Here is a 13489-nt window from a genome sequence, read left to right as displayed (position 1 = left end):
TTGGAAAAATATCTGATCGTCATTTGTGATGTTAGTTAAAAGGTTTGTTACATTTTTTGCATTTGGATAGCAGTAAAACATGTATTTGTGGCATGAAAGGAGATTCACATAAACGATTCAGTTTGAGATAAACCTACTGGTTAATTCTCTTTTTACAACAATTTTTGGACTCAAGTTTGGAAGAACGGCCGCACTCTATGCCTTTTAAATGAATGGCACTTCAAACAAGCCCATGGTGAGCGAAATTAATCGCACATTAATCTCACATGCCTGCAATTAACTGTGAACACTCATGCGCTACAGCTGAGGAATTTCTCAGAGGCCATTGCGCGGTTTTCAACGAAGCATCAGGGTGTTCCAGGTTTTACCGCTCAGTGCTGATGAGGAAAGTATGCTTTGAATTCACTCCATAGATATAGAGAACATGATATCAGACAACATATAAACAATCCCACATGAATGACATCGCTGGCAGACAAATATTAATACTTCTGCAATTAACTGGAAAAACCCAACAACTACAGTTACATATCTACAGCGAGGCATATTTATTTTTATTTTTGGACTAACAAGCTACAGTTAAGCCTGTGTGTGTGTGTCCCTACCATTATATACCTCTTCCATGCACCACAGACTTTAATTACCAGCAAAAGCAGCTAAAAGGAATTACATTATTGGCAAGGGTGACAAGTGACGACAACCAAGATGTGTACGACTGTACCTCCTCTGTCAGCGACGGACCTCCTAAACCAAACTGCGGTGGGCCCCAGAGAACGCAAAAACAAAAGGAAAACCCCTCGCCACTCTCTCCTTTCCCCGCAGGAGCCCTCCGCAGCCTATCAAAGGCCCTTTATCTGGCTAGATATGTGAGTAATTTGAGCTATTTGACACCTGTTTGATGCATCCAGGTAGGCCCGCAAGTTTTGAGGGGCCCCCGTGGGAGAATAGGCCGGCCCTCAGATGAGAGAGGGGCCGGCGGTCGGTGACAATATCTACCGAGCAATCTGCGCTCCCTCAACACAGATGAACAGGTGCTGCGTGACATGGGGGTAGGGGGGGGGGGGGGGGGGGGGAGGTAGAGAAAAAAACATTCTCTTGTACTGTAAAGAGTGGCGGACCTCTGCACCCCCCCCCCCCCCCCCCCCCATCCGCCCCTGTGCTCTCGTGTGGTTTAGGTTTTCCTGACGGGCGCAGAGATATACAAGCCCTGGCCGGTCCCTTGAAAAGGTTGCTTTGAACGTCACATAGTTGTGGAGGACGGGAGGAAAGAGAGGGGGCGGGAAGGTGGTCAGATACCTGGGAGCTGTGATTCCGACGTGGAGGAAGATGTTTCTAGAAGATGTTAAGAGTGAAAGGTGAAGAAATGTACTGTACCTGTGATCTCTGCCCCGGAAACATGGATTGGATTCATTGCTCCGTTTTCTTTCTTTTTTTTTTTTCAATGACTGAAGAAGAACATTGTTTGTGCTGGGAAATTGGCTGAAGTTCATGGAAGTAACGGTTGGGTCTACCTTCACTGTGGCATTTTGACCCATTAATAAACCAAGAAGGTTTCGGCCCCCCCCCCCCCGCCGCTCCAGAGATCCAGAAATCAAAATCGGTCAAATAAATAACTATGTTAAGCCTATAGTAACATCGCTCACCATCACAATACTTAAATTAATGGATTGTTATTTCTCAATATTGGCACATTTCTGCATTAAGAATGATCATTATATGTATTCCACAATCCCACTCTATTTTTGTTATACATTGCTACTCTTTTTTTTTTTAGCAATTTGAGAACCAGGTCAGGTGATGAAAGGGAGGGGGGGATAGGTTTCCCGGTGGTTATGACAGGTGTGCAGCTCACACACCTGTCAGCTGCTCTTTCAGATGATTCTCTGTTTTCACTTTCTCAAGCTGAAGAAGTCCATCTCTTTGATCCCCTGAACATGAACGTTGCCTTCATACTTACCAGGAACTCTTTAGCAAGTGCACGGTTGAAGTCAATAGATTAGACTGTCAAACGTATTTTAAATCACTTCTGCCGATATTTTATTATTGGGGTCTTAGCTTTTTGTTTGGCATGTTGTAAATTAAGGTTTTTCTTGAAAAGTATTGTTACATTTATTTTCGTTACGATACGACTTTTCTAAAGCTTTTAAACTCTGCAGATAAGGCTGTCAAAGAAATGTTATAAGGAATTGCCATTTGAAGAAATTTATCTAAGAGGGTTTTAAATAGGGCTGTACATTGTATGTATTACTTAATTTCTATGCCTCCGCAACCATGATGAAAATTAGTTGTTTACCGTGACCGAGTTGAGATGCCGTAATTAAGGGGGGCGGGGGTGATAATTACAGATAATGACAGGACGTCGTAAATCTCCTGGTGACATGGTGACATGACATGGTCTTCTAGAAGAACTTGAACACATCTTCTAGCAGAGCCTGAACATGTCACTTATTCATAAGTCTCTTACCTCGCTGAGTCGGCAGCACTCATCCATGTAGTCCTCAAGGCTGTCACTCGTACTGCTCTTCCTCAGGGCTGATGTCGACGGAAGGAACACATCTTCCTCCTCCTTGCCTTCTTGGATCTCCGTATTGGGCTGTTCCCTTGGCCCCTCCTCCTCCTCCTCCTCCTCCTCCTCAACCGCCACTTGAGGTTCAGAAGTCACAACCTGAGCCACGGAATCTGGAGATCTTTCAAGAACATCTACATAACAGGCCTCCAACGGGTCCTCCATTACAGTCATGTCCGTCAGCTCCATGGAAAAACTAACTCCCTCCTCCGTCATTGTTGATTGGAGGAGGGTGTCCTCAAGGACACCGCCAATGTCCTCAACGTCATGGCCATTGTCCTCAATGCCGTCGCCATCGTTGCTGCCAACATTGTCAACAACGTCATCGCCAACATTGCTGCTAACGTCGTCGACAACGTCGTCAACAACGTCGTCGACAACGTCGTCAACAATGTCGTCAACAACGTCGTCACCAACGGTGTCACCAACATCCTCGCAAACGTCCTTTCCATCAGCGTCCTTGGTTTGTTTCTCCTCTGACTCAGCCGTTGTGCTCGACGATACCCGCTCATCGGAAACTGGGGCTGAAGCTTTAAGGTGGCAGGAGTCGCAGGAAGTCTCTCGGCTGTGCACCACGAAGCTCTGCTCCGAGCCCGTCGGCGTGGATGGGGAGTTGGCGCCGCTGGGGAGCTCCACTCCCGAGTCCTCCGACTCAAACTTGTACAGCCGGGGCAGCTGGGAGTCTGAGAATATGGCGCACAGGTAGTTGGGAGCGGTCTCCTCCGAACGTGATCCAGGGCCTTCGTTGGCGCGAGAGTTCTCCTCTGTGGTTCTGTTCGGCTCCGAGGCCTCTTGCTCGCAGACGGACACAGAGCAGGAGGAGTTGGAGAAGGAATCTTCCGAAACAAGAATCTTCTCGCTGAAGTTCTGGAAGACCTTCATTTTGGTGAGGACTACCTCGCTGTCCAGTACCATGTCCCCTTTACCTGGAAGACAGAGAAGGATAAAAACACATTAGATATTGAACACAGCAAGAACACTCTCTCTGGGAGTGCAACAGGTCATTGCACTTATCTACTTGAATAAACTCTAATTTGTGGCAGGTGTTGTTAGTTACCATATAAGCTAACATTGCCCAATGACATCATCCAATAGTGATTTGTCTTCTCCTTTATTGCAGTGCAATTCGATGATTGCTCTTTAATTAGGCAATTTAAATTTCAATTAAAGGTAATTTCAAGTCCTGCCTAGAAGTTCCTGTTTGGATGTTGAAATATTTAAAACAATATTCTCTTGTTTGCCTGTTGAGGGAATGGGGAATATACTTGGGCCTTTTGGACCTCCCTTTATGTGAAGCATACTTCAGCTGAAGGTAATTTTTTTGGGAGGGAGTTCTTCAGACCGTGAATGACATACAGGCAGGGTCTAAATATGCATAAACTGACAAATATTCCATACCTAAAGTCTTCGGCTTTGCACTTAAACAAGCCTGCATTCTTCAACTCAGGGGGGCTCACAAATGCCATAGGACACACACTGTCTGTCCGTCTGCTCTGAATAACTGTCCAGCTTTGATGTGGCGCTCCATCTAATACCATTACAGGGAGCACTCATATGTGGCCTCTCCTGTTTCCTGCTCAAGGCCATCAGATATGCCTGCCTGTCCCTCACATTTTACACTTTTATGTTCGCTTCAATTACCTTGCTAGCTTTCCAGTCTTTCGCATATACTTTTATTTTCTGCTTTTATGTTATGCAAAGCTAACTTTACATGAAACTAAAATATCACGCTCACTATAGTTCACCGAAAATAAATCAAAACACTTTTCAATCACTACCTTGGTCATTCATTGAATAATTGGTAAATATTATCTTTAACTAGAATAACTTTAAAAATAACGAGCAGTGGTAACTACTAGCCGTAACTAAGCAGCTTAACTAACAGCTAACTGCACATGCAACCTCATGAAAGCGGCTATTTGAGGTTGGGGTAGTTCCCCTGCTGTGAAGTCACACCTGAACAATAGACAAGGTCTGGCATCTTTCTGCCCGCTTGAATCAGATATCTTCCCAAGGCAAATATGAGATTATAAAGCGCTTTGAAGTTGTAAATCCAGAGTTTCTGTTTGCTCTTGAGAGAAACTCAGGCAATGGAAACTGTTCTTTTTTGGATAAAATGGATCTGTGGTCTATTTAGAAAGGAATAGGCAAGCTGTCTTCTTAGTAAAATAGAGAGAATGTACTTTTTATTCAATTATTCTCTAATGTGGACAAGTATATGGAAATGTGTACACATTCAATGGCTTCTTTCTTTGGTGGTTTAGAAGTTGTCATTATGAATGTTGGAGAAGGACAGTTGGAAAAAAACAAAAAAACTGAAATACTATCTACTTGTTTACTCCATGGACGTGTAAGTACAACCGCCATACAGGTCATAGCATAGCAAACAGCATATATCATTAGAATTTATACAATCATTAGAAATCATACAAATAGCATGTGGGGTTTTGGCTTCTCTTTTTATTTTATTTTTTTTTACATAGAAACAACACACAGATCCCTGTTTTATTTTACACTGAGGCATTTCGTTTTTTTGAATACCTTGTTTTGATTTCTGGGGCACCAGTGACTCTTTCCTGTTTGCCATCAGTTTGGGAAAATAAAAGCCCCCTGTTGTGATTGCAATGTTCTGTGATAGGAGAACAGTTCTGCTAAAACAGCGATAGCAGCAGAGCAGGTCTGCTGGAGTGATACCAGCCCTGGACCTGAACCAGGCTATGTCTCTCATCTTTTTATAAACATCAACACCACTGTTTTCGAAAGAGGAGTCAAGCTGTTTGTTCACAGGTGCCAGCCAATGATAAAGTTGTGCTGTTAGATATACACAGATAAGATCAGCAAGTTCTCATAATTTGGGAGGGAATTAAATGGAAAAGACGCCCTTTTTTCAGTGAGGAGAATGTGTGAATGAATGATTTTCACATTGCCGGTAACTTTTGCATCCGTGAAGCCAAAAACTCCTCCTAATATTACGCAAAACTTCCAATAGCAATAAATAATCTGTGCTATGCCTATCAGGTGTATTTTATGTTATTTATTAGCCAAAATACACTGGGACTGTTGTATAGTGGCTTGTGTATAGTGTTGTATATTTCTCATGGATTTGTTTTCTAGAAGTGGGAAAAATCGAAATGCCTGAACTCAGATTTTCAATTTGAAAGCAAACAGAACCAACGGCTATACATAACTCACATGATCTCTGAGCGGAAGCGAAGACGCCCACTTCCTGTTTTCTATGAATGCTGGGAAACAGCTATTAAACCGTTTTCACAGCTTTAGCTCCAGCGACGAAACCAGCCTTGTCTCTAGCTGAGACGCCTTTGTTTCTCCATGTTGACCTCAGAAGGTCCAAGGAGGCACAAACACCCCTGTGATGGCTTTGTTTTTCGTTCTTCTCAATTCTCTTGTGTAATGTGCATGCCCCCAAGTACTGTTTTAACCTGATGATGTCAGCACCTCTCACAGTAATAACACAAACAACGTGATGATGTCGTAAAGACGTGAGTGCATGCACCCACATGCACATTTCTGGTGAGGTAGCATCTTGTAATGACTGCAGTAGATATTGTTTAGACTCGCTGAAAAAGTACCCTACATCTAGAGACACAACTCAACATAGATGTCGAAAAGAATCAAAGAATAAGTAAACCAACCAAACCAGCTATTAACAGACCAACCGAATACAACTACCCAACATTTCAACCTGCCAAACAATCAACGAACAATCAGACAAAAAACAAACCGACAACACACGTAGCAATCATCTCACATTGCTTTAGGTTTCTCTTGGCACATCGGTGAGGCATACATCTGTCAACACCCTAACATGAAACCCTGCAACACTTACAGGGTTTAATGTCATGAATACAGATGTAACGCTATAGGTCACGCACAAACTGACGTTTAAGCAAGACATGACTTCATTCCAGTTGTTTCTCACCTGCATTTTGACAGGCCACCCGACACCTGTGACTGTTCTCCCGTAAGACTCATCCCAACACTACAAATCAGGGCGGCCGGAGAAGAGAGGATGCCAGACAATTTCTATCATTAGCAGATGCTTTACTACAAGGTCGGTTCCAAGGGAGACTGAGGCCAATCAAAGCATACGATCAATATCGGAGCGACAAAACATTTAGGTGAATTACTAAGTGTACAATCAATTCATCATAGTGTCATATATCTTTGGGAATTTCAATCAAGGCAATGTGACGTTGGCCGTTTCTAAGTCCCCAATAAGCATAACCATTCTAAATCCCTCAACTATTTTCAATCAACATGAAGTACACATGACCTTACAGCAACATATAGAAACTTAGCAGGCACCCTGGAATATGGGTTATTATCTCCCGTGAGAGAACGAGCACATCGAGTTCAACAGAGGAGAGCGCTGGATCAAATCACCAGAATGTAGTTCACCAGCTACGCCGGATATGAAATGGAATGAATGGCAAGGAATGTTTTGTCCCCTTTATTAAATCCTGCTTTCGCACACTCTGCAATGTGCTAGAGTTGATACTCGTCATAACCTTCTGCTAAAAGTTTACGCCATTTGGTTTCACTCTCCATGGATTCAGGTTGTCCTATTCTTAAAGAATGAGAGGAATGATTTAGTATTTACAGAAAAAAAGAATCGCCCTTAACTTGTCTATGTTTTTCCAATAGTGCCGCAAATCTATTGAAGGAAATACGGGTATTTTGTTGTTTTCCGTTAAGTCAGTTTTCTGCTTCGATTGAAGTGGTTTTAAAGCTAGGTTGGAACATACAAATTCTCTTTACATCCCGACAGCCCTTAGGGATAGGGTGAGAAGCTCAGCCATCCGTGAGGAACTCGGATTAGAGCCGCTGCTACTTTACTTAGAAAGGAGTCAGCTGAGGTGGTTCGGGCATCTGGTAAGGATGCCCACTGGGCGCCTTCCTTGGGAGGTGTTTCAGGCACGTCCAGTGGGGAGGAGACCTCGGGGAAGACCCAGGACTAGGTGGAGAGATTATATCTCAACACTGGCCTGGGAACGCCTCGGGATCCCCCCGTCAGAGCTGGTCAATGTGGCCCGGGAAAGGGAAGTCTGGGGCCCCCTGCTTGAGCTGCTCCCCCCGCGACCCGACCCCGGGTAAGCGGATGACGATGAGGATGAGGATGAGGATCCCGACAGCGAGGAATTAATCAAATGCTTTGACAAAAAAAAGAAAATAATCTGGTATCTTCGGCTACCGCAGGCCTGTAATTCGCCCGTACAATCATTTCAATCGACCCTGTTTGAAATGATTGAATGGCCCAACTGTCTGTCTAACTACCTACCAGTACCTACATGAGCGCACTCATTGCACTGGACCCAAGCCTTCCACAAGGCTAGGCCAAACTATAATATGCTACTTCTAGCAAACTAGTCATATGTTTTCAGGGAGTGACTTTAGACTCTAAAGTCAATCGGAAAATCGAACCCTTCCATTAAAGTTCAGAGGAAGGCCTGAATGGAAGGGAATGATTTTATTTTCGGTTGGACACCTTCAAAATCCTGCTAGCGCTGGGAAGTTTCTCATAGCTTTAATACCGACAAATAATTTAGAATGCGGTAATTAAGTGGATGCTGAGAGGTGTCGGATGTGGAAGAGGGAGTGGCGGGTTGTTATAGACCTGTTTATCCTGCAACTGCCGTCTGTGCCTTAATTAACAGTTTGGAGATGAAACCTGAGGAGATAGAAGTCATAATCCTCCGTCGCCGCCGCAGGAATGTGCGAAAATAAGAAGGACTCTGACTCTCTCCTGAAATCACAGCGACCGACGCGTCGGGAAAACAAAAGAACCGCTGTCTTATCCTCTTGTTCCCGCGCCGCTGTTTCCCTGTGAAGGACCTCCAGACAATAACAGCAGAGCGCAGGTAGACTGTAATTACACGCTGAAGTCACCTCACCAGCTCAGCCGTGTCACTCAACATCTGCTATTGTGATGCTAGCCGACACCTACCCCCCCCCCCCCCCCCCCCCAGACACACACACAACCCCCACACACACGGGCAGATAACGCCAGCACAGGTGCTCCAGTGTCACAACACAAACAAGATATTCTATCCTGTAATTGTCTCGCTCTGTTCTGAGTCAGCCTGTTTCCATTCTGTGTCCCCGAATAGACCTCCAAAACATGTCATTACTGGGCCGGCCCCGGACGGAGGACGCATCCTGATCTCACACATCCACACATGCACACACGCACGCACGCACGCACGCACACAAACACACACACACACACACACACACACACACACACACACACACACACACACACACACACACACACACACACACACACACACACACACACACACAAATATGTATATATTCACACACACATAGTAATTCACATCCACAGTCAGCGACACACACAGACACACACACACAGAGTCCTATACACACACACACACACACACACACACACACACACACACACACACACACACACACACACACACACACACACAAATATGTATATATTCACACACACATAGTAATTCACATCCACAGTCAGCGACACACACAGACATACACACACAGAGTCCTATACACACACACACACACACACACACACACACACACACACACACACACACACACACACACACACACACACACACACACACACACACAGACACACACACACACACACCTCTTCCACCACCATCACCTCCAACCACATACATACACACACAAACACACACACAACACTTCTTCCACCTCTGATCACCTCAAACCACAAATCCCGGGTCCCCCGAAAACCCCCACACCAACAAAACCCTCTACACTGCCTATCCCCCCCTCACTCTGCCTATCCCCCCCTCTCACAAAGTCCACCTCCTGCACACCCTCTTCCTAGTCACATCAACCCATACACACCTCCTCCTACCCCCCCCCCCCCCCCCCCCCCGATCACCTTCACCCCCACACACACCTCCATCTCCCCCATCCGGATCTCATCGCCTGAAAACAACAATTATTCCTCCTTCCCCACTCCCTCCCGTCCACCTCCAGCCCCGATCCCCTCCACCACTGTCCACCTCCACCCTCAACCCTTCCTCCCCACCTCCACTACCACTTCCCCTCCCAATCCCCCCTCGTTCTAGGGTAAGCCAACCGCGACCGTCCTCGCAAAGATCCAACAGCAGCCCCGACATTCCTCACAGTCATGATGTTGTCACTGAGGGCTGCCAAAGGGTTTCTTTTTTTTAACGATAGGATGTTTCCAGTGTCTTGCTGAGGGTGTGTGTGTGTGTGTGTGTGTGTGTGTGTGTGTGTGTGTGTGTGTGTGTGTGTGTGTGTGTGTGTGTGTGTGTGTGTGTGTGTGTTTGTGTTTGTGTGTGCGTGTATTTGGGCTAGGATTTCTTCTTCTTCTCCTGCTAAAGCCAGAGCCAGAGGACTGGCCTTTCTGGGCCCCCTCCTCAAAAGCCTGGGCATGAGGTAGAGCTGCAGGGGAATAAAGACCTAAGCTGCCTGGAAGTCTGGATGGTCGTTTGGACAGGAGTCCGCCAGAGGCTGACTGGAGGGGTCCGGGGTCACTGGGCCAAATGTGTGTGTGTGTGTGTGTGTGTGTGTGTGTGTGTGTGTGTGTGTGTGTGTGTGTGTGTGTGTGTGTGTGTGTGTGTGTGTGTGTGTTTGTGTGTGTGTGTGTGTGTGTGTGTGTGTGTGTGTGTGTGTGCTGGTGTGTGTTGGTGTTTGTGTATCTGTGTGTTTGTTTGGGTGTTCGTATGTGTGTGTTTGAGTAGCTGTATGGTCATGCTTGAGAACACTATTTAAAATGTCGTAAATGTGCGACTATTTGTGTGGGTGTGGGTGTGGGTGTGGGGGTTTGTGTGTGTTTTTGTGCTTTGGACCGTTTGTGTGTGTATGCGTGGACTTATATGTGTGTTTGTGTGTGTGTGTGTGTGTGTGTGTGTGTGTGTGTGTGTGTGTGTGTGTGTGTGTGTGTGTGTGTGTGTGTGTGTGTGTGTGTGTGTGTGTGTGTGTGTGTGTGTGTGTGTGTGTGTTGAAACCCCCTGAGGCTCTTTCACCTGTACATTCCTTCCTGTTTCCTACTCCGTCCCAAGGCCCAAAACACGCCTCATTAACACGTGATGGATGCTCCAGACAGCCATGACACGCCTGGTCCACAACACACACACACACACACACACACACACACACACACACACACACACACACACACACACACACACACACACACACACACACACACACACACACCGTCACACACACACACACACACACACCGTCACACACACACACACACACACTCACACACACACACACACACACACACACACACACACACACACACACACACACACACACACACACACACACACACACACACACACACACACACACACACACACACACAAAAGTCCCCAGGAGAAAGAAATCCCCTGAAAACCCAGTGCGGCTCAACGCTTAATATAAACCACACGCCTCTGTCACCGGTGCTGAGGCAACGGGTTCTCTCTCTCTCTCTCTCTCTCTCTCTCTCTCTCTCTCTCTCTCTCTCTCTCTCTCTCTCTCTCTCTCTCTCTCTCTGTGCACGTATTTGAAGTGTGTGTATGCCTGCGTCTATATAGGACTCAGTGTGTGTGTGTGTTTCGCTGACTGTGGAAGTGTATTACTATGCGTGTGTCAATGTATACATATTTGTGTGTGTCTGCGTGTGTGTGTTCGTGTGTGTGTGTGTGTGTGTGTGTGTTTGTGATGATGAAACTGAGTGAAGCTCCTCGTCAGCAGGTGGGTTGTGTAGCTACATGCTAGCGACGGTCTTTGGGAGGTCCTGGGGTGACTGGTGGAGGTTGGGATAGGGGGGGGGGGGGGGGGGTCGTGCAGGCATGCAGAAGCCCATGAGGACTTAGCTCTTGGGTGAGCCCCCTCCCTGTACCCCCCCCCCCCCCCCCCAACCCTCTGACTCCGCACAGGACAGGTCACCAACAGGTTGTGACAGGAGGGCTATTTTTACGACCTGTTGGATTGTGGCTGTGTTGTTCCTTCTGCTCCCTGTCTGGGTGGTCAGTGGCCGGGCGGAATGACCACCAGTCCCCGTCCCCCTCCCCACCTCCCCTCCTCTCAGACGCGTCTTAAGGGTGGCACCGGAACAAGGCCCTCAGATGGAGGTTACAATGGAGACATTTCTTGGATGTTCTCTGCTGTAGTCAGTGATTCAAGTTTGACTCATAAGTGCTGTTTGAAAGTGAGTTCAGAAGCGAAAGCCCAATCTGGACATTTCATACCACAGACAAATTTGACTAAAATGTGACTAAAGAGTTTAGTGTAGATGTTTATTTTCAGCAAATGGATTAACTTGATTAATAATACCTTGTTTCTGTGGCAATTGAGGACACCAGTTTAAGTTGGTATACACAGAACAAGTAAGCATAACTGTCACAGTGATTTGTGTAAATTCTGTTTGTTTTAATACTAAATATGTATTCAATATATAGCCATGTCCAAAACAAAACACAGAAGGGCAAGTGTACATTAGTGTAGCAATGAACAAGATTGTTTAATGCTCTGTAAATATTTAGACACGTGTTCTTGTCTTTAGGGCTGGTTTATGTTGAGTGGGAATTCAGGACCAGTGAATTATGTTGTCTAAACACTGCCCAACTGGAAAATGGGAATTAAATTCGGCCTGGTACTAAGTTTGCCTTATTTCCTCATCAACTGACAACCAGCAATCACCGGGCCCCTGACATCCAAGCGTTCTCATCTTCCCGGGACCCCGAGGGTCCGAAGAAGCTTGTGTCAGGTGACACAAACCAGAAGCTTCTGATGGGGCAGTTAGGTGTGACATGCTCTCCCCCCCCGGCCCATCACTTGCAACTCCCTCCCCCCCAAATTAAATCACAAGCACCCACTCCTCAGTGGTCTCTGCTACACTGAGATCCTCCTCCACCTCCTCCTCCTCCCCCTCCTCCACCTCCTCCTCCTCCTGCTCCACCTCCTCCTCCTCCTCCTGCTCCACCTCCTCCTCCTCCACCTCCTCCTCCTTCTCCTACTCCTGCTCCACCTCCTCCTCCTCCTCCTCCTCCACCTCCTCCTCCTCCTCCTCCTCCTCCTCCTCCTCCACCTCCTCCTCCTTCTCCTGCTCCTGCTCCACCTCCTCCTCCTCCTCCTCCTCCTCCTCCTCCTCCTCCTCCTCCTCCTCCTCCTCCTCCTCCTCCTCCTCCTCCTTCTCCTGCTCCTGCTCCACCTCCTCCTCCTCCTCCTCCTCCTCCTCCTCCTCCTCCTCCTCCTCCTCCTCCACCTCCTCCTACTTCCTCCCCCGACTGCTATATCACCAACCCTCTCCGGACACTTCCCAGACCCAGCACCCCCTCTCCTCCTTATCAGCTCACACTAACGTCCAGTCACCCCAGCTGCCAGCTCCTCGCACCCCCTTCCACCACGAACAGCACACCCCCTTCCAGCACCACCCCTCCAAGCCCCTCCACCTTCAAACCACAACTAGCAATCCTAGAGACCCCCCACAACCACTGACATCACCCCATACCACCAACATCACCACCACCCCTTACCATCACCAACTCCACCACCACAACCAGCAGCACTATTATCAACGCAACCACTTCTTTTCCACCACCACCCCCCAGCCACCACCTTCTCCACCATCACTACCAAAACTTTCTCCACATCTACCTCCTCCACCGCCACCACCACCACTACCACTACCACTACCACCCCCACCACCACCACCACTCCAACCATCACTCCTTTCACCACTCCTCCAATCCCTCCCAGTCCACTTAAGAGATCTTCCCAGCGTCTTCCCTTATCAGACCCAGGATAAGGTAGGAATGCACAGGAGCTCTGTACCGTCCCGATCCCCCCCCCCCCCCCCCCCCCCCCCCCCCACCCCCCAACCCTCCCCTCCCCTCAGCCCCCTGCGATGCA

At 47.3% G+C, this 13489-nt stretch overlaps 1 protein-coding gene across 1 annotated transcript in view; it reads right to left on the bottom strand.

Moving 5' to 3' along the window:
- Positions 1-13489, bottom strand: part of LOC130404634 (uncharacterized) — a 30640-nt gene that overhangs the window by 13673 nt on the left and 3478 nt on the right. Inside the window, exon 2 of the mRNA XM_056609481.1 lies at positions 2465-3492. Coding sequence (XP_056465456.1) covers positions 2465-3492 — 1028 coding nt within the window. The remainder of the gene's footprint in view (positions 1-2464; positions 3493-13489) is intronic.

The sequence above is a fragment of the Gadus chalcogrammus genome, chromosome 15 (genome assembly GCF_026213295.1).
Source record: "Gadus chalcogrammus isolate NIFS_2021 chromosome 15, NIFS_Gcha_1.0, whole genome shotgun sequence".
NCBI lineage: Eukaryota > Metazoa > Chordata > Actinopteri > Gadiformes > Gadidae > Gadus > Gadus chalcogrammus.
The sequence above is the reverse complement of the archived record's forward strand: the minus strand, read 5'-3'. Positions and strand labels throughout refer to the sequence as shown.